The sequence below is a fragment of the Neolamprologus brichardi genome, unplaced genomic scaffold, assembly GCF_056152115.1.
Source record: "Neolamprologus brichardi isolate AB-2024 unplaced genomic scaffold, ASM5615211v1 NODE_ptg000036l+_length_2141236_cov_1, whole genome shotgun sequence".
Classification (NCBI taxonomy): Eukaryota; Metazoa; Chordata; class Actinopteri; order Cichliformes; family Cichlidae; genus Neolamprologus; species Neolamprologus brichardi.
In genome coordinates this window covers 1542248-1568837 of record NW_028270138.1, presented here as the reverse complement: position 1 = coordinate 1568837, position 26590 = coordinate 1542248, and the positions used below count along the sequence as shown (strand labels likewise).

The 26590-nt window shown below is 44.6% G+C and overlaps 2 protein-coding genes and 1 pseudogene across 2 annotated transcripts in view; 1 reads left to right on the top strand and 2 right to left on the bottom strand.

The window, feature by feature from the left end:
• LOC148094557 (protein NLRC3-like) overlaps positions 1–26590 on the bottom strand; it is a 278774-nt gene that overhangs the window by 70697 nt on the left and 181487 nt on the right. The gene's annotated exons all lie outside the window — the stretch shown is intronic.
• Positions 722–4150, bottom strand: LOC148094569 (uncharacterized; annotated as a pseudogene).
• LOC148094568 (protein NLRC3-like) lies at positions 8951–16999 on the top strand. The gene is made up of 3 exons (XM_087837540.1): positions 8951–10044; positions 12880–13053; positions 16867–16999. The coding sequence occupies exons 1-3, from the start codon at positions 8951–8953 to the stop codon at positions 16997–16999; spliced, it is 1401 nt and encodes a 466-aa protein (XP_087693666.1).

Sequence of the window (26590 nt, the reverse complement as noted above, 5' to 3'; positions counted from 1 at the left end):
AAGTTTGATGTGTCACATGGCCCTCTTCCTATTGAATAAACAAAAGCTGTATCCAAGATGGCCGACTTCTAAATGGCCACCATGGCCACCATGGAGCCAACCCCATCTTGATGGGGTTGTCTCGTAGGGCGTCTTGCATTGAAATCTGCTGCAATGACCCGGTTACTGCGTTCACAAGATATCAACATGATTTCAATCCGCTCCTCACGTGTTAACCTCTTCGACATGTCAATGGCTGTGAACAAAGAGAAACTTGTAAATAACTCACGAAAGAATAAAGTTACGTTGAAACCATCTCCCATGCTACAGTTAGCATGCTTGCTCAGTTTCGTGAAACTGGTTCAGTGTTGGATTTGCCAAAATGTGGACGCAAGAAAACTGTCACTAATGAAGAAACATCAGTGGCTGTCCTAGCTTCATTCAGCAAGAGCCCACAGCGTAGCACTCGCCGCATGTCACTGGAGAGTGGCATTAGTCGAACATCCCGGCGGATATTAGCTACTCACAAATGGCACCCTTACAAGCTCCAGCTACTGCAGCATCTCAACGAGGATGACCCAGATCGGCACACAGAATTTGCAGAATGGGAAAAACAAAATGTCAGGGCTAATGAGCGGTATGAATTTAGGCGCGGAGCTCTGGGTTGAAGCCGACAGTGCATTTATTTACAGTGCTTGAAATACAGTCTTCAAACAGTGAGATATCCAACAATGTCCTTTCTCTAAATCCCAAAAGTGGTGAAGGCGAGATTCCCCATGAGGTCAGTGTGCACTCCTTCCATGTGAATTCCTCCTCCCAAAAACACCAGTGAATCCCTTTTCTCCACTCCTCCGTTCCGTACTTCTCCACCTGAGAGACGAGCAAACACAACAGCGGATAAGAAGGCTTGCCTTGCTATGCGGGTTATAAGATCACGCTCACGCACGATCACACTTATCTACCGAGCTCCGAGTACAATCCAGCGTCGACTGCCGTCTGGACACACCGTTAAATACCTCCGTGTAGTGAGGAATGATTAGCTGGAGCTGAAGGTTACTCTTCCGGGTCAGAGGTCGGCCTTTCTCGCTCTCTCGAAGACGCCGCCCCTAGGCATAGCCCGACCCGCAGAATAGGGAGGAAGAGAGAAAGAGAGGAAGGCGCACACACATCACAAATAAACAAGCAGGTCGTCCAGGGAGGACCGTCCAACCGTGACACAAAAATTGGAACAGGACCCTCAGTTCACGCAGAAGATTGTGTTCAGTGATGAGGCAAACTTTTATGTGAATGATGAAGTTAACAAACAAAACCACCGCTATTGGTCTGCAGTGTTGGGGAGTAACGGAATACATGTACAGCCGTTACGTATTTAAAATACAAAATATGAGTAACTGTATTCCGTTACAGTTACCGTTTAAAAAGGTGGTATTTAGAATACAGTTACTTTGTTGAAATAAATGGATTACAAAGCGGTACTTTCCTGTTTCATATTGTGGCGGGTCAGGACTGTTTGGGTTTTGTTTGACAGCTATGTTCTGTTGTTCCAGGCGGCAGCGTTACGCTTGCCACGGTTACAGGGTGACGCTCTCTCTCTCTGCGACTATGTGTTTCCTGGGTAAGAGAGCGCCTTTTTGTTGTTGTTGTTGTGCTAAGCTAATAGGCAGAATGCCAAAGGCATAGCTCTAAAGAATGTAGCATCATAGGCAGTGTAGTCCATGCTGCAGGGAGAATGGACTGCCATACACGTTATGTGTCTGTTAGCAAGAGGAGGGAGAAAAAAGGAGAGTGGAAAAGTATGAGTTGTTATCGATCAAAAACGGGAGCTCGAAGCATGTAAATAACCACTGCAGCCAAGAAGAGTGCCTGACGAGCCCAGTTGTAAGTAAGCTATTAAGACTCGACTGTACACCGTGTTCGTGTTTTCCTCTGAAACAATAAGTTCCGTTGGAGCAGCCTTTCAATGCCTCTCTCTGTCTCTCGCTAGCAAAGTTGACCCAAAAACAAAGTAAAGCTATTTTTCGGCTACGAGCCCGACACAGAACCCGCCGTATTAGCCAAATAATAATAATGTTTACTTTATTGATCCCACATAAAAAATTAGGTGTTTTTCTCTGCATTTGACCCATTCACTCAGTGAAGCAGTGGGCAGCTACTAAGCAGGCACCCAGGGAGCAGTGTGTAGGGACGGTACCTTGTTCAGGGGTACCTCAGGGTAACCGTTCAGTGGATTTGAACCCCCGACCTTCCGATCATGGGGCGACCAGTCTACCTACTGAGCTATCCTGCCTCCTAACTGTCACGGTCTGTGTTGGCAGACCGTGGGGATTTGGGGAAAGGAGGACCCAGTCGCGGTACTCTGCGATGCAAACAGTGCTCTTTATTTACAGTGAAAACTGTACACACAATAATACATCCCCGTGTGCTCCCGACTTCCACTCCGTGTCTTCTCCCAGTGTTTGTGCGCGTGTGTCCGCTCACTCGTGCCAGTGGACTCTGTGTCTGCTGCCCTCTAGTTCCAGCAATCCTCCTGGGAAAAACAGAGGCAGCCGTTAGTACCCTCAACTACACAGGTAGGCTCACACAAACAGACCAGCTGGAGAACTGACAGGAAGTCTCACAAAATGATCACGCGTCGGGGGAGCTCCCCCGAAAACCCGAAAACCTCTCCGCTAAACAGCCACCACAAAACAAAAGAAGAACCCAGTTCAATAGCCCAACCCCCGGTCCAGTGGCCGCAAACAAAGTTCTGGAGGCCGACCCGGAGGACGGCAAGACCAGCGGGACCTGCTGTGGGTCAGGCAGTGGCAGCAAAACAGTTCAGGCGGCCTACCTCTAACCCCTTGGTGAAAGCGCTGCAGCTCCGGCGGGCGGCCACGGGTCCAGCAGCAGTGGAGAAAAGGTTCTGGTGGCCTGCCACTGATCCAGTGGCAGCGGTGCTGCTCCTTCGGTGACTTGCCACACGTCCGATGGTGGCGGCGCTGTAGCTCCTCCGGCGGTTTGCCCCGGGTCCGACGGCAACAGCGCTGCTCCGGTGAGCAACAGCGAGGAGTGGCACATGGCCTATGAAGCGCTGGTCGCTGATGTGGACACGCTGGACGTTGATGGCACGCTGGACGTTGATGGCACGCTAGACGTGGGCGGCGTGGAGGTCGCGCTAGACGTGGAGGTCCCTCTGACTCGCTAACCTCCAGCCTCGGCCAAGTTGGTCCCTCCGGCTTGCTGAGGTCTTCCGCTGGCAGCACGGGCTCCTCCCGCTCGCCGAGCTCCTCTTCTGGCAACGCCGGCCCCTCCGGGTCGCTGAGCCCCTCAGCTGGTGGCACGCGCTCCTGCTCCGGCTCGCTGAGCTGCTCCTTCTTCGGCTCGCTGAGGTGCTCCTGCTCTGGCTCCTGCTCCAGCTCGCTGAGCTGCTCCTGCTCCGGCTTGCAGGGCTGCTCCTCCGGCTCGCCGAGCTCCTGCTCGGGCACTGCGAGCTCCTCCAGCTTGCCGAGCTCCTGCTCGGGGAGCGCGAGCTGCTCGGGCAGCGCGAGCTCCTCCGGCTTGCCGAGCTCCTACTCGGGCAGGGCAGGTCCGGGTGGCGACGTAGCAGCCGGTGAAGAAGATGGCAGAAGGATGCCTGCAGGCGGATGAGATGACGGCGGCGCTACAACTGCAGATGGTGAAGCAGCGAGTGGTGTGGAGACCTCTGACCGAGGTGATGTTACTTGCGCTGTCGGATGACTTACGGCAGCGTCATCGTCCACGGCAGACACACAAACAGATGGTGAGGGAAATGAAGAATTGTCTGTATGACTCACCACAGCCGGCTCTTGAGATGTCCGTGGATTAGGCTGCGGTGAGGAACGCCGGCGGCGTGAACGTCGTTTCCGGGTAGACGTCGGGGCCGGCGTGTCAGGCTGTGAATCCACCAGCTGACCGGGCTGGTGAGAAGCCTGAGTAGGAGAGTGGAGGTGGAGGGTGGAAAGCAGAAAGTCCAGGACAACTGGATTAAGGGAGTCCACCAGCCAGGGGAATTTAACAAGCGTCTCCTGCAGCCGGCTCTCCACAGTGTGACGCAAACCTTCCACGGCTTCTCCCACCATAACTCACAGAGTCTGTAAACCCTGTCCATAATCTCCCTCCTGAGCCTCTCCTCAGAGATCGCTGGGTCCATGTCTGGCGGGATCATTCTGTCACGGTCTGTGTTGGCAAACCGTGGGGATGTGGGAAAAGGAGGACCCAGTCGCGGTACTCTGCGATGCAAACAGTGCTCTTTATTTACAGTGAAAACTGTACACACAATAATACATCCCCGTGTGCTCCCGACTGCCCTTTACTACAGTTTGGAGCCGTGGACCTTCAGTAATAGTAATAAATCACACAGCAATAGTACATTCACGTAGTTGTAAAAAGCTAATAATAATAATGTATTAATTAATCCAAAGTATTCAGAATACATTACTCTCATTGAGTAACGTAACGGAATATGTTACAAAATACATTTTGGGGCATGTATTCTGTAATCTGTAGTGGAATAGTGGAACATTTTTAAAGTAACCTTCCCAACACTGTTGTTCTAACACTAACCCACAGTGGATGGATCCCTCCAAGACTGTTGGAACAACAAAAGTGATGGTTTGGTGTGGTATATGGGGTACAACGATGGTGGGTCCATTCTTCATCAATGGAAACCTCAAGGCCACTGGATATTTGAAATTGCTGCATGATGATGTGTTTCTCTCTTTATGCACTGAAGCTGGCACGTTCCCTGAGCTTTTCAAGCAAGATGGTGCACCACCACATTATGGGTGCAGGTCCGAGCATTCCTAGACGAACAGTTTCCTGGAAAGTGGATTGGTTGTCGTGGGCCAGTTGAATGGCCCCAAAGGTCTCCCGATCTGACCCCCTTAGACTTTTATCTTTGGGGTCATCTGGAGGCAATTGTCTATGGTGTGAAGATATGAGATGTGCAGCACCTGAAACTATGGATACTGGATGCCTGTGCTGGCATTTCTCCTGCGGTGTTGCTATCAGTGTGTGAAGAGTGGGAGAAGACGGTTGTATTGACAATCCAACACAATGGGCAGCACATTGAACACATGTTATAAGTGGTCGGAAACTTGTAAATAACTCATGAAAGAATAAAGTTACTTTGAAACCAAGCACACCATTGTTTTTCTTGTGACATTACCAATAAGTCTGATGTGTCACATGGCCCTCTCCCTATTAAAAAAACAAAAGTTGTATCCAAGATGGCCGACTTCTAAATGGCCACCATGGTCACCATCCATCTGGAGGAGTCTGCCCCCTCACATATACTAATGTGCCACAAACAGGACTTTAATATCACCAACTATTCCCATGTTATTATGGTGTATCCATATAAATGGCCCACCCTGTACTGTTCTGTTATTAGTCATATTCTTCATGATTCCTCCACAGAGTGGACCAAGAGAGCTCGGCGGTTCCCGGTGGTCAGTCTGCCCAGCAGCATCAAACATATCTGGTCTCCATATTTATGGTCTGTATATGTTTAACAACTTTTACATCTTTCACAGACATTTTTATGTATATTTTGGTCAGAGGGCCCGGTGGCGCCAGTGTCCGGCAGCCTCGCCTCTGTCAGTGCGCCCCAGGGTGGCTGTGGCTACAATGTAGCTTGCCATCACCAGTGTGTGAATGTGTGTGTGAATGGGTGGATGACTGGATATGTAAAGCGCTTTGGGGTCCTTAGGGACTAGTAAGGCGCTATATAAATACAGGCCATTTACCATGTAGTGTCTTAGATTAGGTTAGATTAGATAAAACTTTATTAATCCCTTGGGTGGGTTCCTCTGGGAAATTCGGTTTCCAATAGCACAGCACCGACAGAAGTTACAGAATGTGAACAGAAATATACCATACACGGGCGATCATGGCTCAGGAGTTTGCAGTTCGTCTTGTAATCAGAAGGTTCGAGCCTCAGCTACAACAGTCTCGGTCGTTGTGTCCTTGGGCAAGACACTTCACCTGTTGCCTACTGGCGGTGGCCCGGTGGCGCCAGTGTCCGGCAGCCTCGCCTTTGTTAGTGCACCCCAGGGTGGCTGTGGCTACAATGTAGCTTGCCAACAGCAGTGTACGAATGTGTGTGTGAATGTGTAAAGTGCTTTGGGGTCCTTAGGGACTAAGTAAAGCGCTATACAAATACAGACCATTTACCATTTACATATATAAATACCGAGTATACAGAAGGGATAAATAGAATATATAGGAATAAGAATACAAGGGAATTGCACACTTCAGTCTATTGCACCATTTGATATTAACAAAAAGTATTGCACAGTGAAAAGGCACTACAGCTTAGTTGCCCTCCCTCCTTTGTCCTCCTGTTTCCCCTCCCTCTCCCCTCCAGAGAGGAGTTAAACAGTTTGATGGCGTGTGGGACAAAGGAGTTTTTGAGTCAGTTGCTTCTTGACTTTGGGAGAAGCAACCTGTCACTGAACAGACTCCTCTGGTTGTTTACAACCGTGTGCAGAGGATGCCCAGCATTGTCCATAATGTCCAGTAAAAAAAACAAACAGTAAAAATTGCAACTGGTCAGGCCAAAACAATGTTGGACTATGCTGTTGTATCTGTACCAGTGACTAATTTTACATGTTATCCATCAACCAATGGACATGTTGGACGTGTCCAGTAAATTGCATGGGCTACGTAGATCACTGGAAAACACTGGAGCCATTGAGCGCCCGGGGAGCAGTGTGTAGGGACAGTACCTTGCTCAGGGGTACCTCAGGGAGGGTAGCCGCTCAGTGGATTCAAACCCTCAACCTTCCGATCATGGGGCCACCACTCTACTTACTGAGCTATCCCTGCCCCCATTATGTTAAGGTTTTCAAAAAGAATTGTGCTCCAGGTGCTGGAGGACAAGATCTTCACTTTTGTGAAAAATGAACTGAAGAAAATCCGGAAGCTTCTAAACTACAGTTACCCAGAACAGTTACAGAGTCGAGAGGTGGCTGAGGAGTGGAGCAGCAGAGAGGCTTTTATGAACATCACGCAAGACTTCCTAAGAAAGCTGAAGCACGATGAACTTGCTGACCTTCTGAAGACCAGTATGAGGATTTTTGAGGATTTAAGAAGCTGGCTAAATTTGAATGTTATGTTTGAAAACATGTACAATTGATATTTCCATGAATGATTATGTTTATTCATTTAATATTTTAGAAACTTTCATTAGGGACTCCCATTGGTGTGTCGTGGGATCAGTATTTTAAACTAGGTTATCTTATACCCATAGTCAAGGTAGATGAATTATGTTAAACAGCTGTAGAACATAAATATATTCCTCAGTCTAGGATGTGTGCAAAATATGTAACTTAGTTTTCCTTATATTTAGGTTAAAGAACAAACAACATACTTTGCAGTATATTCTTATAGTATGTTAGACCAAATGTCTCAGTATATTTTGGTAGTAGGATAGACAAAAGTTCAAGTAGATCTCTGGGGATTAAAAGAATGTGACCATCCTTTGGGTTCTGTTAGACAGGTGGGCGCCACCATTTATCTGCTGTGAATGTTTTACACTGTTTTCTTGTCATGTCAGACTGCTTAAATCATTCTCTGAGAAGGTTGCGTGCGAAGGACCTTGGTCCGGTAATAGCAAAAGCAGACAACATTCTGTGCCCCCACCCTTGTAGGGGGTAGAAAGACAGGGAGCCCGAGGTCATAACTTAGGCTCCACAACAGATAAGAGAGTGTGAATGTTTAGGTTTACGACCAGGTGGGGGCTAGTAGAAAGTATAAAAAGCTGTGTAACACATCGCCATTTTGAGACTTGCTGTGACCCTCTCATGCATCTCTCCCCATCATGATGGTTTTTATGCTCATTGTGTGAAAATTGTATGGAAATAAAGGATTGTTGATTGAGCATTTATACACCGAGTAAGTGTCCTTCCTTCAGCCCAAAGATTCAAAGAACTGGGAGAATTCAACAGGTGCCAAGATGAACTTAAATCTACTCTGAAGAAGAAGTTCCAGTGTGTGTTTGAGGGCATCGCTAAAGCAGGAAACCCAACCCTTCTGAATCAGATCTACACAGAGCTCTACATCACAGAGGGAGGGACTGCAGAGGTCAATGATGAACATGAGGTCAGACAGATTGAAACAGCATCCAGGAAACCAGACAGACCAGAAACAACAATCAGACAAGAAGACATCTTTAAAGCCTCACCTAGAAGAGATGAACCAATCAGAACAGTGCTGACAAAGGGAGTGGCTGGCATTGGGAAAACAGTCTTAACACAGAAATACACCCTGGACTGGGCTGAAGACAAAGCCAACCAGGACATCCAGTTCATATTTCCATTCACTTTCAGAGAGCTGAATGTGCTGAAAGAGGAAAAGTTCAGCTTGGTGGGACTTGTTCATCACTTCTTCGGGTGGCTGTAGCTCAGGTGGCAGAGCAGGTCAGCCACTAATCAGAAGGTCGGTGGTTCGATCCCAGGCTGCCTCCTGGCTGCATGCCAAATATCCTTGGGCAAGATACTAACCCCATGTTTGCCTACTGGTGGTGGTGAGAGGGCCCGGTGGCGCCTGTGTCCGGCAGCCTCGCCTCTGTCAGTGCGCCCCAGGGCAGCTGTGGCTACAATGTAGCTGCCATCACCAGTGTGTGAATGTGAGTGTGAATGGGTGAATGACTGAATGTAGTGTAAAGCGCTTTGGGGTCCTTAGGGACTAGAAAAGCGCTATACAAATGCATGCCATTCTTTACTGAAACCAAAGAAGCAGGAATCTGCAGCTTTGAAGACTTCCAGGTTGTGTTTATCTTTGATGGTCTGGATGAGTGTCGACTTCCTCTGGACTTCCACAAAACTACAATCCTAACTGACCCTAGAAAGTCCACCTCAGTGGATGTGCTGCTGATAAACCTCATCAGGGGGAAACTGCTTCCCTCTTCTCACCTCTGGATAACCACACGACCTGCAGCAGCCAATCAGATCCCCCCGACTGTGTTGATATGGTTACAGAGGTTAGAGGGTTCACTGATCCACAGAAGAAGAAGTACTTCAGGAAGAGATTCAGAGATAAGAAGCAGGCCAGCAGGATCATCTCCCACATCAAGGCATCACGAAGCCTCCACATCATGTGCCACATCCCAGTCTTCTGCTGGATCACTGCTACAGTGATGGAGGATGTGCTGGAAACCAGAGAGGGAGGAGAGCTGCCCAACACCCTGACTGAGATGTACATCCACTTCCTGGTGGTTCAGGCCAAAGTGAAGAAGGTCAAGTATGATGGAGGAGCTGAGACAGAGCCACACTGGAGTCCAGAGAGCAGGAAGATGATTAAGTCACTGGGAAAACTGGCTTTTGATCAGCTGCAGAAAGGAAACCTGATCTTCTATGAATTGGACCTGACAGAGTGTGGCATCGATATCAGAGCAGCCTCAGTGTACTCAGGAGTGTTCACACAGATCTTTAAAGAGGAGAGAGGACTGTACCAGGACAAGGTGTTCTGCTTCATCCATCTGAGTGTTCAGGAGTTTCTGGCTGCTCTTCATGTCCATCTGACCTTTATCAACTCTGGAAAAAATCTGCTGGAAGATAAACAAACAACCTCCATGAGGTCTAAATTAATTAGCAAACCAAAACTACAATCTGTCCACCAGACTGCTGTGAACAAGGCCTTACAGAGTCCAAATGGACACCTGGATTTGTTCCTCCGCTTCCTCCTGGGTCTTTCAGTGCAGACCAATCAGACTCTCCTACGAGGTCTGCTGACACAGACAGGAAGAAGCTCACAGACCAATCAGGAAACAGTCCAGTACATCAAGAAGAAGCTCAGTGAGAATTTGTCTGCAGAGAAAGTCATCAATCTGCTCCACTGTCTGAATGAACTGAATGATCGTTCTCTAGTGGAGGAGGTCCAACAGTCCCTGAGATCAGGAAGTCTCTCCACAGGTAAACTGTCTCCTGCTCAGTGGTCAGCTCTGGTCTTCATCTTACTGTCATCAGAAAAAAATCTGGATGTGTTTGACCTGAAGAAATACTCTGCTTCAGATGAGGCTCTTGTGAGGCTGCTGCCAGTGGTCAAAGCCTCCAAGAAGGCTCTGTAAGTAAATATTTTGCCTATACTTTCATTTCTTTAAATGCTGATTGCCTAGTGTGTGACAACACACTAGGCCAAAACTATTAAAAGTAGATAAATAAAGTAATTAATTAAAACATAAATGATATATTAGGTGTGGCAAAAAAAACTGACTCTTTTGAGTGAAGTGATTGTCAGCACTCAGTTGTGTCATGTGTGTAAATGAAGTTCTCCTTCATTTTATCTGCTTCCTGTTTTCATATTCATACCAGAAAATAATTTACTCTCGACAGAATAATGCATATTTTTAAAAATGATGGCAGTGGCTGGTAAGCTGTAAATACCTTCCTGGTAGTGAAAGTGACTACACTGTAATTATAGTGTAATTTTAGATAATGGTAGTTGCTCCCACTCTCTATTCTCTAGGAGGTACTTTGCACTTCCTGCTGTTCCTGGTAGTTTCATCCTTCTACATAGTTAAGCAGGCTACATCAGGTCATAATGACACACATGTCCTTCACCTAAGAAACAAAAGGCTATACAAAATTCTACAGTGGAAATTCTAAGCACTTAAATCTAAATATAAGAACAAACTAAAAATTTTCCATCACACTGGGCAGGCATTTGTAATTTCTCCCCTGCACTTCTCCACATATACCAACAGCCACATCTTGAGCCCCCTGTCAACATCCCAAATTTTGCAGATGACAACACCCTAACCCCTCACCTGCACTGAGATAATAACATGGAGCTCAGTGCTGTCAAAACTATGGAGATGACTGTTAACTTTAGAATGAAAGCACCCCCAACAGACTTCATCTCCATCTTCCTTTATCAAGAAGGTACAGCAGAGGATGTACTTTCTGTGGCAGCTGAAGACGTTCAACCAGCCAAAGTCACCTATTGTGCACTCATACTCCTTGATCACTCTATCTTCACATCCTCTATGGTTAGCTGGCATGGTGCTGTCACTGCCAAGAATATGGACACATTGCACCATGCAAATTCTTCTGCTGAGAAGGTGATTGGGTGCAATCCACCTTCCCTCCAAGACCTCAACACTTCCAGAACACTGATATGGGAAAGGAAGATAAATGAGGACCCGTCCCACCCCAGACATCATCTTTTTGTGTCACTCCCCTCTGGCAGGAAGCTGGGGTCCAACACAGACAAGACAGAACAAAAATAGTTCCCATCCTTTTGAAGTTGGACTACTCACTTACTTAAATTTAGACAAAATTTACAGATTGCTAACAATTGTTAATAAAAACAATAAATTAATTCTAAGTTCTTTAATTAAACATGACGAGAACATGTTATTATATTTCGTTGTGTGTCTATGTTCAACAACTAAAGTAATTTACTTTGATTAAAACTATTCAGACTGGGCGGCTGTAACCTCTCAAAGAGAAGTTGTGAACCTCTGGCCTCACTGCTTAACTCTCAGTGCTCTACTCTGAGAGAGCTGAACCTGAGTAACAATGACCTTGATGATTCAGGAATGAAGCTTTTCTGTGCAGGACTGGAAAGTCCTCATTGTAGACTGGAAATTCTCAGGTCAGGATTTAGACACTTATTTTTTTATTATTATTACATACACCGCTAATCTATATATAATTTGCAACTGATTTCTTTTTTGTTGTTGTTGTTGTTTTTTATTGGACTCTTAATTACTCTCTAAATCATTTCATATTCACATTTGTGGTTAAAAAACACAAAAACAAAAGTCATTTCATATACTGGTCAATTTTGCAATTTTGCGATTTAGGGCTACTGTATTTTGTATTCCTGACACCAATTTCCTTTTATTGTTATGAATTGAAGAATTAAGACACAAATCCTGGAGACAGCAGGAAAGTGAAACAAAATCTATATTTGGTTAGAACACCAAATCCAAAACGGAAGTTGAGCATGGGAAGTATCTGATATTCAAACAAACTGTGGCGAACCAAGAAGAAAAAAAAAAAAAAGGGGGGGGGGGGGGTTCAAAGAGATTCTGTTATAAAGATTATTAAGGGATATTTATTCACACAGTCTGGAATTTTTCAGCATATATTTTTAAAGAATTTAAAAATCATTTTTATCGTACACTCTAAGACTCTAACTGCATGTTTTTGGACTGTGGGAGGAAGCCAGAGTGCCTGGAGAGAACCCACGCAAACACGGGGTTAACATGCAAACTCCACACAGAAAGGTCCCAGCCTAATGGTGAAACTCAGGACCTTTTTGCTGTCAGGCAACAGTGCTAATCATTACGCCACCAATGATGAAGAAGCTTTAATAACTGCTCATATTACAAACCCACTTAAAAAAAGATGGCACCCTGGCTAAGAAATTTACGACCTCTGACACAGTTTGTGATTCTAAGCTGGGTGGCTTGTATGCAGGCCTGTTATTAAAATACATAAAACAAAATACACAGCAAATAAGCACTAGAAAATATGTTTTCCTAATACTATGTAGAATTGCAACTGCCACACATCTCTTTAGGTCAAATTCCACTGCGCGCATTATACATGTTAAAATTTTGGACCATAAAAGTTTTATGCAAATCGGAGCTAGTTGAGCAGAAAATGTTCTAAACATGAGCTAATTTGAAATGAGATGAGCTAGATGTGTATTATTAAAGAAGTTCATACAAGTGGTGTTATCAGGTGGGAATTGTCACTTTTTTTAAAGTAAAAATGAAGTGTTTAACACATGTATGGTTCGAAATTGTCACTTTTAAATAAAGTTACATTGAATTGATGTAAATGGATAGATATTATTGTATGTGACAAAGAGAAAATGTCACATACAATAATATGTGACATTTTCAGACACACAAAACAGATGGATTGTTGTTTTGTGTGTCTGCAGTCTGTCAGGCTGTCTGATCACAGAGGAAGGCTGTACTTCTCTGGCCTCAGCTCTGAGCTCCAACCCCTCCCATCTGAGAGAGCTGGACCTGAGCTACAATCATCCAGGATACTCAGGAATGAAGTTGCTGTTGTCTGGACTGAAGGATCCAGGCTGGAGACTGGACACTCTCAGGTATGGAGACAATGTCTGATAGAGGAGGAAGAGCTGGAAACATTTCCTGTGTTCTTCACTCAATTAGAGTTACTAATTGAGATTATGTTGCAAATTACAAATGCAGAACCACTTTTCGTTCATTCCAAATAGAAACACTAGTCTAGTTAAAAGAAAACATAAAACATAAGGAAATTGATTAATTAATTAATGATGAAATGTTTAAGTGTACTGCAGTAACTTTTCTGGGAGCAATGATGAATGTATTTTCTTTCTTTCACTGATCCTTTTATTGTTATGAATTGAAGAATTAAGACACAGATCCACACAGATCTCTGTGTTGGAGAAGAATCTCAGGTGGTTGTTAAAGATGGTCTCCAAATACTTGTACGCCTTTACAATCTCTGCTGATGACCCGTGGATAGGGGAGGAAACAGCCCCAGCCAGCTCCCATTCTCTGCTGGAGAAGGTCACTACCATCTCTGTGGTTTTGCTGACATTCAGCTCTAGCTGTGATGGGTTGCACCATTCAACAAACTGCTGCAGAGCCTGAGAAAGAATTTGAGCAGTGAAAAAAGAATACGGAGACATGCAAAAGAAAAATAAGTGACTTAAGATAGATGGAGAGAAAGAATGCAGTCAAGTAAAAATCTAAATACAACCTTACTGTTTAAGCTAAAATAACAACTAGATGTTATTAATCAAATGCACTTGAATAATTGATCATCAACAAGTGTGAGCACCAAGCAGATATTTTACTATCGTATTTTCTGCACTATAGGATGCACATAAAATCCTTTAATTTTCTCAAGAATCATCAGTGCGTCTTATAATCCGGTGCGCCTTATGTATGAATTCTGGTTGTGCTTACTGACCTTGAACCGATTTTATGTGGTACACAGCGCTCAAAAATCTGTCAAAAAATGTTTTAGTATGACTTCGGTAAGCTATGAAGCTGCACCGCTTAATGGATTGTCGGAGCATTATGACTACTGTAGTCAGGAGCCTCGCGGAGTAATCTGGGTCCAAAACTCCATCTTCTTCAAGTCCTAAAGTCAAACGAAGACTGCAGCATCACTGAGAGTTAAAAACCATCTAAATTCTTTCATCTTTAATAAAATGATCAGCGTTGCTGCTTTATCAGGTGTAACAATTAAGTTATCCAGGCATCCATGAAAACAAAAAGAATTAAATTTAACGGAGTTAGAAGTTAGCAGGAAGTTAGCTCGCTGGTTTTGCAAGTTACCTAAACATGATATACTATGTTCTGACTTAGAGATTTCTGGGAAAAAGAAAACATACAGCTCTGCTATCACTTCCAACATAAATGAAGACAGAAAACTAAACAGCAGTGACGTTTGTAGGGTTAAGTTGGGCTAGTTGGTATATAATGCTGAGCTTGCAAAGAAAAGCGTCTGGACTTCTTTAAGTTACTTGAAGACGTTTCACCTCTCATCCGAGAAGCTTCTTCAGTTCTAAGGTCAAATGGTGGAGAGTCCCAGATATAAACCTAGTGGGAGTGTCCCCCCACAGAGGGACAAAAGGACCCCCTGATGATCCTCTAATCGCCTGAGCCAAGGTGTGGAACTGGGTGTGGGTCCCAATCAGCCAGAGTTTCAGGTGAGCTCATTGTGAAACCTGGCCCCACCTTATCATGCGAATTCCTGAGGTCAGATGGCCCAGGATGTGGGTGGGCGTTAAGGCGTCTGGGAAGGTATTTCAAAACTGGATTATAGATGGCAGAGAGTTGGTGTCGTAAACCACCGCCTCTGTTCAAAGATGGTCGCTCACAGTGGACATAGATGCTTCTTTCACTCCTCTTTCAAACCATCTGTCCTCTCTGTCCAAAATGTGAACATTGGCATCCTCAAAAGAGTGACCTTTATCCTTAAGATGCAGATGGACCGCTGAGTCTTGTCCTGTGGAGGTGGCTCTTCTGTGTTGTGCCATGCGCTTGTGAAGTGGCTGTTTGGTCTCTCCAATGTAGAGGTCTGGGCATTCCTCGCTGCACTGTACGGCATACACCACATTGTTAAGTCTGTGTTTTGGCGTTTTGTCTTTTGGGTGAACCAGTTTTTGTCTGAGTGTGTTGCTGGGTCTGAAGTACACCGGGATGTCATGCTTGGAGAAAACCCTCCTGAGTTTCTCTGATACACCGGCTACATAGGGGATCACAATGTTGTTGCGTCTGTCCTTCTTATCTTCCCTCGCTGGTGTCTGATCTTCTTTTCTGTGCCTGTTTGCTGACTTTAAGAATGCCCATTTAGGATAGCCGCAACTTTTGAGTGCTTCCTTTACATGTGTGTGTTCCTTCTTTTTCCCTTCAGGCTTAGAGGAAACATGTTCTGCCCGGTGGTGTAGGGTCCTAATTACTCCAAGTTTGTGTTCCAGAGGGTGATGGAGTCAAACAGGAGGTACTGGTCCGTGTGTGTGGGCTTCCGGTAAACTTCGATGTTGAGGTTGCCAAGATCGAAGCAGTGAAAGAAATAAAGAAAGAAACCAAGGACAAGGGTGAGCAGCATAAAAACAAGAGGGGGAAAAAGAGAGAAGGAAAAACAAGGAAAAACAAAACAAAAAAAAACTAAAACAAAAAAACCCGGAAACGTTCCAATTAAATCACTGACGGAGAGTGACGGTGTTAATTCTGCTATGAAATCACACTTAAGATGCGATTTGATACCGGTAAGTTAAACAGATGTTAATGCAAGTTAGTGTGAGTGGATAGGGAAAGGGTGTAGCGGATTCTTATCTGGTGTGAAGTTAATACAGCCACGGAGTGATGTTGGGGTCGTGGTGGAGCTGTCCGTCCACGTACAGCCGGTCCACAGCGATGACAGCGGGGGAGCCCTTCTGGATGAAGCCGCGTCGGATTGGGAAGAGGACCCTGCGTCGTTCCAAGATCTCTTTGGGGAACTGGTCGTTCACGCTGAAGTCCGTTCCTTTTAATTCCCTGCCGCGGCTTTTCACCTGTTCCTTTTGTTTGAAGTGGCCGAATTTGGCCACAATAGGACGTGGTCTCCCAGTCGCAGCCCACATGGAGCCGAGGCGATGCACTCTATCAAAGACGATGTTCTTCACCGTGTCCTCCGGCAGCTTCAGGTGGGTTTTGATGAAGCTTTTTACTGTAGTCTCCGCGTCCTCTCCAGTGGCTTCTGGAATACCAGAAAATACCAGATTATCAGGCTACGAGCTTGTAGATCAATAACTGTTTCTTTAATTTTTTTATTTTCTCTATTTAGCTGAGTAACATTGTCTGTGAGAGATTTCACTGGCTCCCTTAGCGTGGCATTTTCAGCAGCAAGCGTTTCCACCTGCTGCTGGCTGAACTCCAGGGATTCTCGCAAGGATTTAAATTCCCGGTGAAGAATCTCCACCAAGGACAGCCTTGCATCAAAACTGGACAATCACTTGTCGATTGACTCCAGTATGTCGACAATATCTTTGCCGGCTGGCGATGTTGTGCCAGGGGAATCTGCCGGGCGTTGTCTTTTTGATGACGGCGTCTCAGATTTGGCCGGGGAAGCTGCACTCTGGGCCTTCTTCATCACGAGATCCTGGAAGCACTGATCGATGTAATCTTGGAGAGCCTCTAAACTCTCCCCGTTGTTCTCCAGGGAGTTGGAGATGATTTAGACAAATGTTGTTAGTTATAAGACAATTGATAAGTGTACTTGGTAATACTGAAGCTTAAATGAATTTGTTCAAATCTAAACTACCATTCGCTTTAATTTTCCGCCAAAATCTCCGGCATCTGACGTCAGTTACAACATGAGTCGCTTACCTTGTCCGTCACTTCCATCACTTACCTCCTCCCCCGTTTTCTGTCCTTTACAGAAGAAGGAGCAGATTCCAGAACCACAGCAAAACCACAAAGGGGTTGGCGAGAATCCAGGAACCACCAGAAATGAGGACCCAAAAGAAGCATAGAGCACAAAGAATCGCTCCTCACAGAAGAGTAGTTGTTTAGATTGTAAAGAAGGTCAAAAGCTTGTTAGACAGAGGTTATGATGTGAGCACAAAGTAATGAAGAGTAACTATTAGCTTTAGTAATAGTTTGCAAGATTTTTATGTTATGTCAATTGCCCAAACACAGTGTCATGCCCGATATGATTTACCCGTTAAAGGGGGCAAAGGGACAATTAAGTGAACTGTGTGCTAGGACCAGGAGGAAACGGGTTAACGATATAGAGACTGTTTCCACGGATTGACAAAAGCTATCTAGGACCTTTTACTAGGAAAAGCTAATTATATCTGATTGGAGTTTACATTGAGCAATGAGGGAAGTCAGAAGTGGATTTAAACTGGGATTCTGGGTAAAAAGGGGGTGTAGGAGCTTGATTTATTTGTTTGATTTATTTGTGGTGGATAGAAGTAATTATGCCACAATAATAAGGGAACATTGAAAATACACAACCCGTTGAGGGGACGGATGACATACATGGTTGGGCAATTGAAAGGTTTCATTTTGTTGAGTAGGATTTGTTTTGTTATATTCTAACTCTTATTCTCACATGCAAGTAAACTTAATGGGATAAATCAGGAATTATGTCATCTTTCTTAGGAAAGACAAAAAGGGGGGAACTGTTATGAAATAAATATATATTGTTAGTGCTTATTTAGTGCTTATTGTTACTTGTTTTTAATACAGTTTGCTTCCAGTTTAAGAGAGGGCCAACTTTGAGTATAAACTAGGTCAGAGGCTGACAGGATGTAGACAGAAAGTGAAACTAAGCAGAGTGCGCTGCAGAGTTGTTTTGATCGAAACTAGGTGTGACTATGTGTGACGTATGACTAATTATGTTATGCTCCATTTTTGGCTGGTTATGCTTGAGACCTGTTGATGCTTGTTAGCGTCTGCAGCACTCCTTTTCCGGAAATGTAGAATAAAGATGATTTTTTGAGCTTTGACCTCACTGAGTCGAGGTCTTTCTCTGACGGTAAAAGAATTTAAAAAGAACTGAATTTGATAGTACCTTTCTCATTTTGTAGTCCAGATTCCTTCTCAATTTTCCCACTTAAAGCAGTTTCCTTTTTTCCCAGGATTGCTAACCCAAATTTTGATTTCCCACACTAAATGAACAGCCTTCTTCTGTGTTCTCACTTGCTCCTTTCACTCCATTCTCCTCTCCCACTTTGCAGTCCAATGGCAGTCAGTTCTCTTGAGCTTTGTCCTGTGTTTTCCCACTGTCTCATCTTGCCATTCCATTCCAAACGTGGTAAATGTCACTCAGACAGTCTCCTCAAAAGTCATCTTCACACACAGTGAAGTTGCAGCTTGGTTGCATGGATGGAGGTGCGTTTCTAGCATGATGATGTGTTTTCTTTCTCTCTGATGCCATTTGCACACACCGCTGCTGGACCTCGCTGCTCAGGACTCTGCTGTTGTCTCTTGGCCTGCTATCAACTGTAGATGTGCTGTGCTTCTGGAACTGCACTCCTTGTCTTCAGGCAGAGGTTAGCTTCCGTGGAGCTTGTTTTCTCAGGGTGAGGAGCACATAGCAGTTAAGCTGTAAACACAATTCAGCCAAAAGCTCGGCCTGAGTGTTTCCTAATGATGTTAAATCTATAATTTTCTTCCAACTGCTGCATGTGGAAAATTGATCCAGGTCTGCTCTTCACCTGAAAGTGACAAACTAAGACATTTTCATTATTCTCATCACTACTTAAGCAACACACATCTCTCTCTCCGTTTTTGAACTCTCCTTTCTTAAAAATAGAAGGTGAGATTGTAGTTGTTTCAGACTGAGAAACACCAAACGCTCCTCATTTATCATCCATATTTCAACAACACAAATTGTATTTCTTTTGTCCACTGGGGTAGAAAGTGACGTGCAGAATCATCTCTTCCCCAGCTCAAGACCACTTCACCCACATCCTTTCACACCTCTCTGTTGCTCACACCCACTGTGACGTCAGACACAATCACTCTCACTTCTGCTTTGCACACAATTTCACTTCTTTTTTCAACGATCTATATACTGCTTGCTGCCCAGTAAATATTTTGCAGTGTATTTCATCGACCGTGGCGCTGGGGGTTGGGAAGCGCATCTGTAACCGGAAGGTCGCCGGTTCGATCTGTCCTGGTCGTTGTGTCCGTGGGCAAGACACTTTACCCTACCACCTACTGGTGTTGGCCAGAGGGGCCGATGGCGCGATATGGCAGCCTCGCTTCTGTCAGTCTACCCCAGGGCAGCTGTAGCTACAACTGTAGCTGGCCTCCACCAGTGTGTGAATGTGAGAGTAAATGAATAATGGTGTTGTAAAGCGCTTTGGGTGCCTTGAAAAGCGCTATATAAATCCAATCCATTATTATTATTATCCTCCTTCAAGGCAGACTTACTCAGTTCATTCCCCATTACAAAACAGCAATCAGCCACACTCACACAGACCACGTCTGGCCCGCACTCGCGCACACACAAAATAGGCCTCTCACTTGCGTCTACATGCATAGCCAGCGCTCTCTGTTGAAAGCTCTCAAACACCCCATATGGCGGAGAATTCAACCATCGGACACTCTACAACGCCCCAAATGGTGGAGATTCCGAACTCTCCTACGGCTTCATAAATGGCTTCGTTCACTCCTCTTTCAAACCATCTGTCCTCTCTGTCAAAAATGTGAACACTGGCATCCTTGAAAGAGTGACCTTTGTCCTTTAGATGCAAAGGAACCGCTGAGTCTTGTCCCGTGGAGTTGGCTCTTCTATGTTGTGCCATGCGCTTGTGAAGTGGCTGTTTGGTCTCTCCAATGTAGAGGTCTGGGCATTCCTCGCTACACTGTACAGCATGTGTACAGTGTAGAGGTCTGCTGTCCACTGTGAGCGACCATCTTTGAACAGAGGCGGTGGCTTACGACACCAACTGTCTGCAATCTATAATCCAGTTTTGCGTTCCCACCCCAGACGCCTTAACGCCCACTCACATCCTGGGCCATCTGACCTCAGGAAATCACATGATAGGGTGGGGCCAGGTTTCACAATGAGCTCACCTGAAACCCTGGCTGATTGTTACCCACATCTATTTTCACACCTTGGCTCATGTGATTAGGTAGAGGATCATCAGGAGTCCTTTGTCCCTCTTTGGGGGTACTCCGACTGGGTTTAAATTTGGGACTCTCCACCATTTGACATTAGAATTGAAGAGAGATCGGATGAGAGGTGAAATGTCTTCAAGCAACTTAAAGAAGTTCAGACGCTTTTCTTTCCAAGCTCCTTAGATAATAGAAAATAAGTTTTTATGATTGACAGATTACATGTCAAAACATATATAAGACAGTTTCAATGCCAAAGTTGGGATTTTTTTTCTCAAAGGTTTAAAATAAGGTAAAAAAAAAAAAATCCAAATCTACAGGGTGGAGCATTTATGTGGATACACCGTAATAACATGGGAATGGTTGGAGACATTAAATTCCTGTTTGTGGCACATTAGTATATGTGAGGGGCAAACTCCTCAAGATGGGTGGTGACCATGGTGGCCATTTAGAAGTCGGCCATCTTGGATACAACTTTTGTTTTTTCAATAGGAAGAGGGCCATGTGACACATCAAACTTATTGGTAATGTCACAAGAAAAACAATGGTGTGCTTGGTTTCAACGTAACTTTATTCTTTCATGAGTTACTTACAAGTTTCTCTTTGTTCACAGCCATTGACATGTCGAAGAGGTTAACACGTGAGGAGCGGATCGAAATTTTGTTGATATCTGGTGAACGCAGTAACCGGGTCATTGCAGCAGATTTCAATGTAAGACACCCTACGAGACCACCCATCTCCCATGCTACAGTCAGCAAACTGCTTGCTCAGTTTCGTGAAACTGGTTCAGTGTTGGATTTGCCAAAATGTGGACGTAAGAAAACTGTCACTAATGAAGAAACATCAGTGGCTGTCCTAGCTTCATTCAGCAAGAGCCCACAGCGTAGCACTCGCCGCATGTCACTGGAGAGTGGCATTAGTTGAAAATCCCTTCGGCGGATATTAGCTACTCACAAATGGCACCCTTAGAAACTCCAGCTACAAACTCCACAAACAAACAGCCAGTGCCTTCATCTGTCCATTAAATGTCAAACATCACATTGACCCGTAGTCCCTGCTCATCAGCGCATATTTTTAAAAAGAGCTCTATGTCCTCTGCAAACTGAAAAACAAAAAGGAAGAAGTCCCTCTACACAAAAACACTGCAGATGACAGGCCAGGCAAACATCTATTGATCTGTTTGAATGCCTCCTCCTCATGTGAGCCTTGAAGTTTTTTTAAGAAGACTAGGACCACAGTGAGGGCGTTTCATTTAACGTTGAAACCAAGCACACCATTGTTTTTCTTGTGACATTACCAATAAGTTTGATGTGCCACATGGCCCTCTTCCTATTGAAAAAGTAAAAGTTGTATCCAAGATGTCCGACTTCTAAATGGCCACCATGGTCACCACCCATCTTGAGGAGTTTGCCCCCTTACATATACTAATGTGCCACAAACAGGACAAACTCTTCTCGTTTGGCTCTCGACAGAGGCGGTCGCACTTTTCTCCTCTCCTCCTTACCCTTATCTTCCCTGCTTAGCCTCTGTGTCCTTGTCTGTCTCATGTGCATTACTTTTTCCCTGGAACAGTCTCTCACTGCCGTTCTCTAAAACCTAAAAGAGAATTATGGATTTGATCAACTGGTCTCTGAATGCTATTGACACCCTCTTCTCAACGAGAAGTCTGGGCTCAGGAGAGCCCGAGTGCCCCGGAGGGACTTTCCCTGCCGGATACACGATGGACGGGTGGCAGACCTGGAGGATTGTGTGCCTGGCGGGACTGTCGATCGAGGACGCTGAAGATATCTACCTATTCGGAACCATGATAACAGGGTTCTTGCTGATTGGAGCTGGCATGGCCCTGACTTATCGGAGAAATAAGAGAGCGGAACCGGCTGTTCAAACCCCCACAAAGCTGCCCGCTGGAATTGAAGCGACGGGACGAGTCGCGACCTCTCACAACGAACGCAGCATGGTTAACACCTTGGAGACGCTTACAGCTGCTGTGAAGGCTCAAAACAACACCATTGAGCGTATGGTGGGATACATCAGAGAGGGCCCTGCTCAAAATGACAACCTTGAGCGAAAGTTGGATCACATCACAGAACGGATCACTGCAGTTGTGAGGTCTCAGAATCAAAAGAATGATAACACCACGGATCAGAAGTTTGATACCATCATGGGGAGGCTCGCAGCTCTCCAACGGGAGATCGAGAGACCAGTATCAGAGTGTTAAAGATCAGCTTTGAAAATTCTCAACAAATCAACAAATTCGGGATCAATGCAGACACCACCACGGCGCCAGCTGCACAGGCCCAAGGCTGAAGCCGGACAAACACTCCCTGATAACGACTGTGTGATGACTATTCTCCCCATCCCATGCAAGGCCACCTGGATTGGCTGGAGGACTGTTTACTTAGCCTGATAGGGCGAAGGACACTGTCTCAGCTGAACTATGGACACGCACACACACACACTTACACTGATAAGCACTCACTCATCTCCCCTTCCCTTTCCAACGCCTTCGATGCTTGTTACCAACTGGGAACACGAGGCGGGTCTGGGCCCGCGCTGGCGAGTTGGCGCAGTGGCAGAATGTCTGCTGTGTTGCCTGGGATTACTCCTCCCCCTACCCAACCCTGTGGCTTGTTATGTCTTCATAATGTTGTGCTGTGAACATTCATGTGCTTTTTTTTGTGCAGAGGAGTTTTTTTTTGTTTCCTGTTCTCGTGCTGTCCTACCATGGAAGCACAGCATGAGTAGGGGTCTCTTTTTTTCCTCTTGTACCTTCCCATTGTGTGTACATTTCAGTGTTTTTTTCTGTAACTGCCGATCTCCGACTTGTAACCCCCATGTAATGTCTGTGCTATGTGTGTAAGGTCGGGGGGGGGGGGGGGGGGTGTCTCATTTCACTGCGGGGAAACCTGTATGTGACAAATAAATTCTGAATCTGAATCTTTAATATCACCAACCATTCCCATGCTATTACGGTGTATCCATATAAATGGCCCACCCTGTAGTTGTATAGAATGCAATCAGTTTATCTAACAATCAGATTGTAAATATTACTAAAAATGTCCAAGCCATGCTCACTAATGAAAGCAAAATGGTATGGATCACAAGAGCTGTCAAGAAATGTGGTGAACAGGGGGGGAAAGTATTTAATGAAAACACATTTCTCTCTCTGATGAATGTACTGAACTGTACAATGTGAAAAGCAACTTTTCAATAAAGAGACTGCAGGAGTGCTGGAAAGAAGTGCATATTTATAACTTTAACTATGAGGTATATTTAATACCAACATACCTTTGAAAGGCAAAGCATTTTTAATGTGTCCATTTATATGCTCATCAATCTTTGCCCTGACAGTAGGGCTGAAAGTGGGGCACAGAGGGCAGTGAAAGAGTCTTCTGCAACATGTTGTGCATTCCTGCAATTCTGTCTTGGAGGCAGAATTCCAAATTGATATTTGCATCTAAAACAGAGAGAAAAACAGATAAACACCATATACACATTTAAGTTCAGGTTTTAGCAGAAATAACACGTTACAGCTAGCATGCAAGAGATTTGGGGAGAAAATTCTTTACAGAAACAAAATTTACAATACACTTTTATTTGTGACATACGTATCTATTGACATATAACAGACAATTTAACAAAGGCTAACTAAAATCTGGGCAATAAAAAAGCTGAACAGAATGGAATAGAGAATATTAGTATTTATAAATATATAAATCTCTTTGTGAAGACCTTTACAATGTTGCAGGTGGAATGAAATGCAAATGTGCAAATGGAACAATGTGCATTGATGTTACAGATAGTGAAAATCAGTGAAGTGAATTTGTTCATAACAAGCAAAAATCAAATATGTTTGAAACTGACCACTAAATGCTGACCAGAGGTGTCACAAGTACACACAGTCCTTACTAAAGTTTAGATACCTCGGGGGTATGACCATCGTTGTAACGCTAATAAAGTGCCAACGTAAACAGTGTAAGCAAACTAGATGATTCCTAGAATTATATAATATTAACGGCAAATTTATACATGAAAGACTCTGTCTCAACCTTTACAATCCACTTGCAAGGTTTCCAGTCGATGATGCATGCAGGAACATATTTCTGCCTACTGTGGAGGTCACGTGTTTCTGGTTAGTGTGGAGGTCCCAATATGGCGCTCCCCAGTGGCTGCAGCCAGACCCTTCTCGTCTGCTTCACTTTTCTCTGGGAGACACTTCCTTCTCTCACACACTCAACACACCATACAGAGCACGTGTCTCGCTCTCCAAAACCCAAACACACAGTTTTAGACGCAAATTATATGTAAGCCTAATTTACTAACCCTAGATTTAAACCAAACAGTCTATAGGCGCTACAGTGGCTAACGGACCCAGCTTGGAATCTAACCGGCGAAAGAACTCAGCCCTACTGTCAGGCAGACTGTTAACTGCAATGAATTTTAACTTTTCATACACACTCACAAGTGTCACAAAAGACACTGTAGCAGGATTCTCCAATCTTTGACTCGGAATCTAACCAGCTAAAGAACTTGGGCCCACACTCACACACAGGCAGTAAACGGTGGTGAATTTAACTACTCGATTTCAATCGAGACGCGAGACGCGACCTCTCGCACTTCACATACACACACACAGCTTAGAAGCGCTGCTGCAGAGACTCTGCCTCACTCCCCTCCGTGGCCCAATATGTCCATAGCGGAGTACGTGGGGGGGGCCTAATCTCATACAAACTTCAACTGTGACTAGGATCCCACACCTCGATTTTGCTATTCAGGGGTCCTCAATTTCCCACAGGGCTCACCCTCGCGTCCGCGAGCTAGTGGAGATAGATAGATAGATAGATAGATAGATAGATAGATAGATAGATATAATTTATTTCGAACATGCAAATATAATTGAAATAACAACAGAAAAAAAACAAAAAAACAAAAAAACAAAACTTAAAAATCATCAAGTTTTCATGTATATATCTGTGTCTACAGAATGCATGTGCACGAAAAGGAGTAGGATGAAGTTTACACTTTTTTTTTTCCTACCCCCTTATTTCAAATTTTATTGCTTACAAGCAAGAGCAACCACACTCTAGAATACTTACACTTACTCTTACTTTCAGCCGTCATCTGCAACTACCAATTCATTTACTCGGCTTATTACACCCCAATTTACTTGCTATAACGCACTGGGACAACACATTCTCACTCCTCACTCGTCAAATGTGTGACGCATGGTCAAGCTCCCTCTGCTTCACTTAACAACGCACCGGGTACCCCCCTTGCGTCGTGAAATGACGTGCAGGGTCCTCTTAATGAATACTATAGAGATCCCTAAACATTGTTTATTGACGACAAGAGATTGCCGCGGAAGAGCCTGTTATATATTTCCTGAACACAATAAATTATATAATGTAAACAACTACCTGAGAACCAGCAGATACAGCAGATACATTAAATACAGCTATTACTTTTGTATCGTTCTTGCATTTATGGAGGGAGTGGTGTATGCTGGGTAATGGCACGGCTAGCAACTGGGTGACTTTATTCATCCGCTTCGGATGTTATCAGTCCATACAAGGGGCATTATTATCAGAAATCAGTTCCATAGATATGGGCCATCTCCACCTGCTAGATTTTTCAGGAGGTTATTATCATCCATCCAGATGGAGGATCACTAACAGGAGCGAGGGAAGACTCCAGAATCCACTCTGGCTGGAATCCGGTGGATACAGCAGTGTTTACAAGTAAGGCCATTTAAACGGACAGCATTTATAGAATGACTATTAAAAGTCAGCGAGTGTCCATAATGTTAATGTGGTAATGTTAGTAATACGATAACAGTGGCACTCAAGGAAGAACATGCAGTACTATCCTATCAAATGTCATTGCTTGTTGGGGACAGTGATGAATCAGGTGAGGTAGATTCATGGCTGAGCCAAGCCCTAAATTGGAGCCCCTAGGTGTTGAAAGGTAGGAAAGGCTAAATGTATATTGATTATTGCTTACACTTTCAATGATTAAAAAGAAACACTGGATCATGTTTAGAAGATAAAATACCTGTTTGTTTAGTACATTCTCATGAGGGGACAGGCTGAGATCCAGTAACTGACCGAATGAGGATGACAGCTGATTTAGCACTGACTTGACCATGGGACCCCACCCCAGTGAAGTAGGAAAGCTCAATGGGTGAGTATCACACTGGAGGGGAACCTACGGGAAGCATGCTCTTTTGTTCACACGTAAAATACGTGTGAGAGGGGGACTGTTAGGGTAGAAAATTATCTTATTTTTTATAAAATGATTCAACAAAGCTGTTTTAATTATTTTTATATGCACACTGCATTGGCACGCACACAGAGTTGGCACTGTGTCTTTTGAAGGTCGGGACTTAATTCAGCTTTATTCTCTGGTCTGAAATATTGTAGGAATGACGTAGAGGTGCAGAGAGATTTGCAACATGCTTACACAATCACAATTGATAATGACTAACAGAATATTCGCCAGTCAGGGAGCCCAAACAAGATGTCCTCAATGGCG

What these genes read in the sequence shown, in the direction of transcription:
- LOC148094568 (XM_087837540.1), top strand. Translation starts at nt 8,951, where the DNA reads ATGGTTACAGAGGTTAGAGGGTTCACTGATCCACAGAAGAAGAAGTAC. An exon ending in AAAGCCTCCAAGAAGGCTCT is followed by an intron (nt 10,045 to 12,879) that starts GTAAGTAAATAT and finishes GTGTGTCTGCAG; the next exon opens with TCTGTCAGGCTGTCTGATCA. An exon ending in TGGAGACTGGACACTCTCAG is followed by an intron (nt 13,054 to 16,866) that starts GTATGGAGACAA and finishes TGTCCTTTACAG; the next exon opens with AAGAAGGAGCAGATTCCAGA.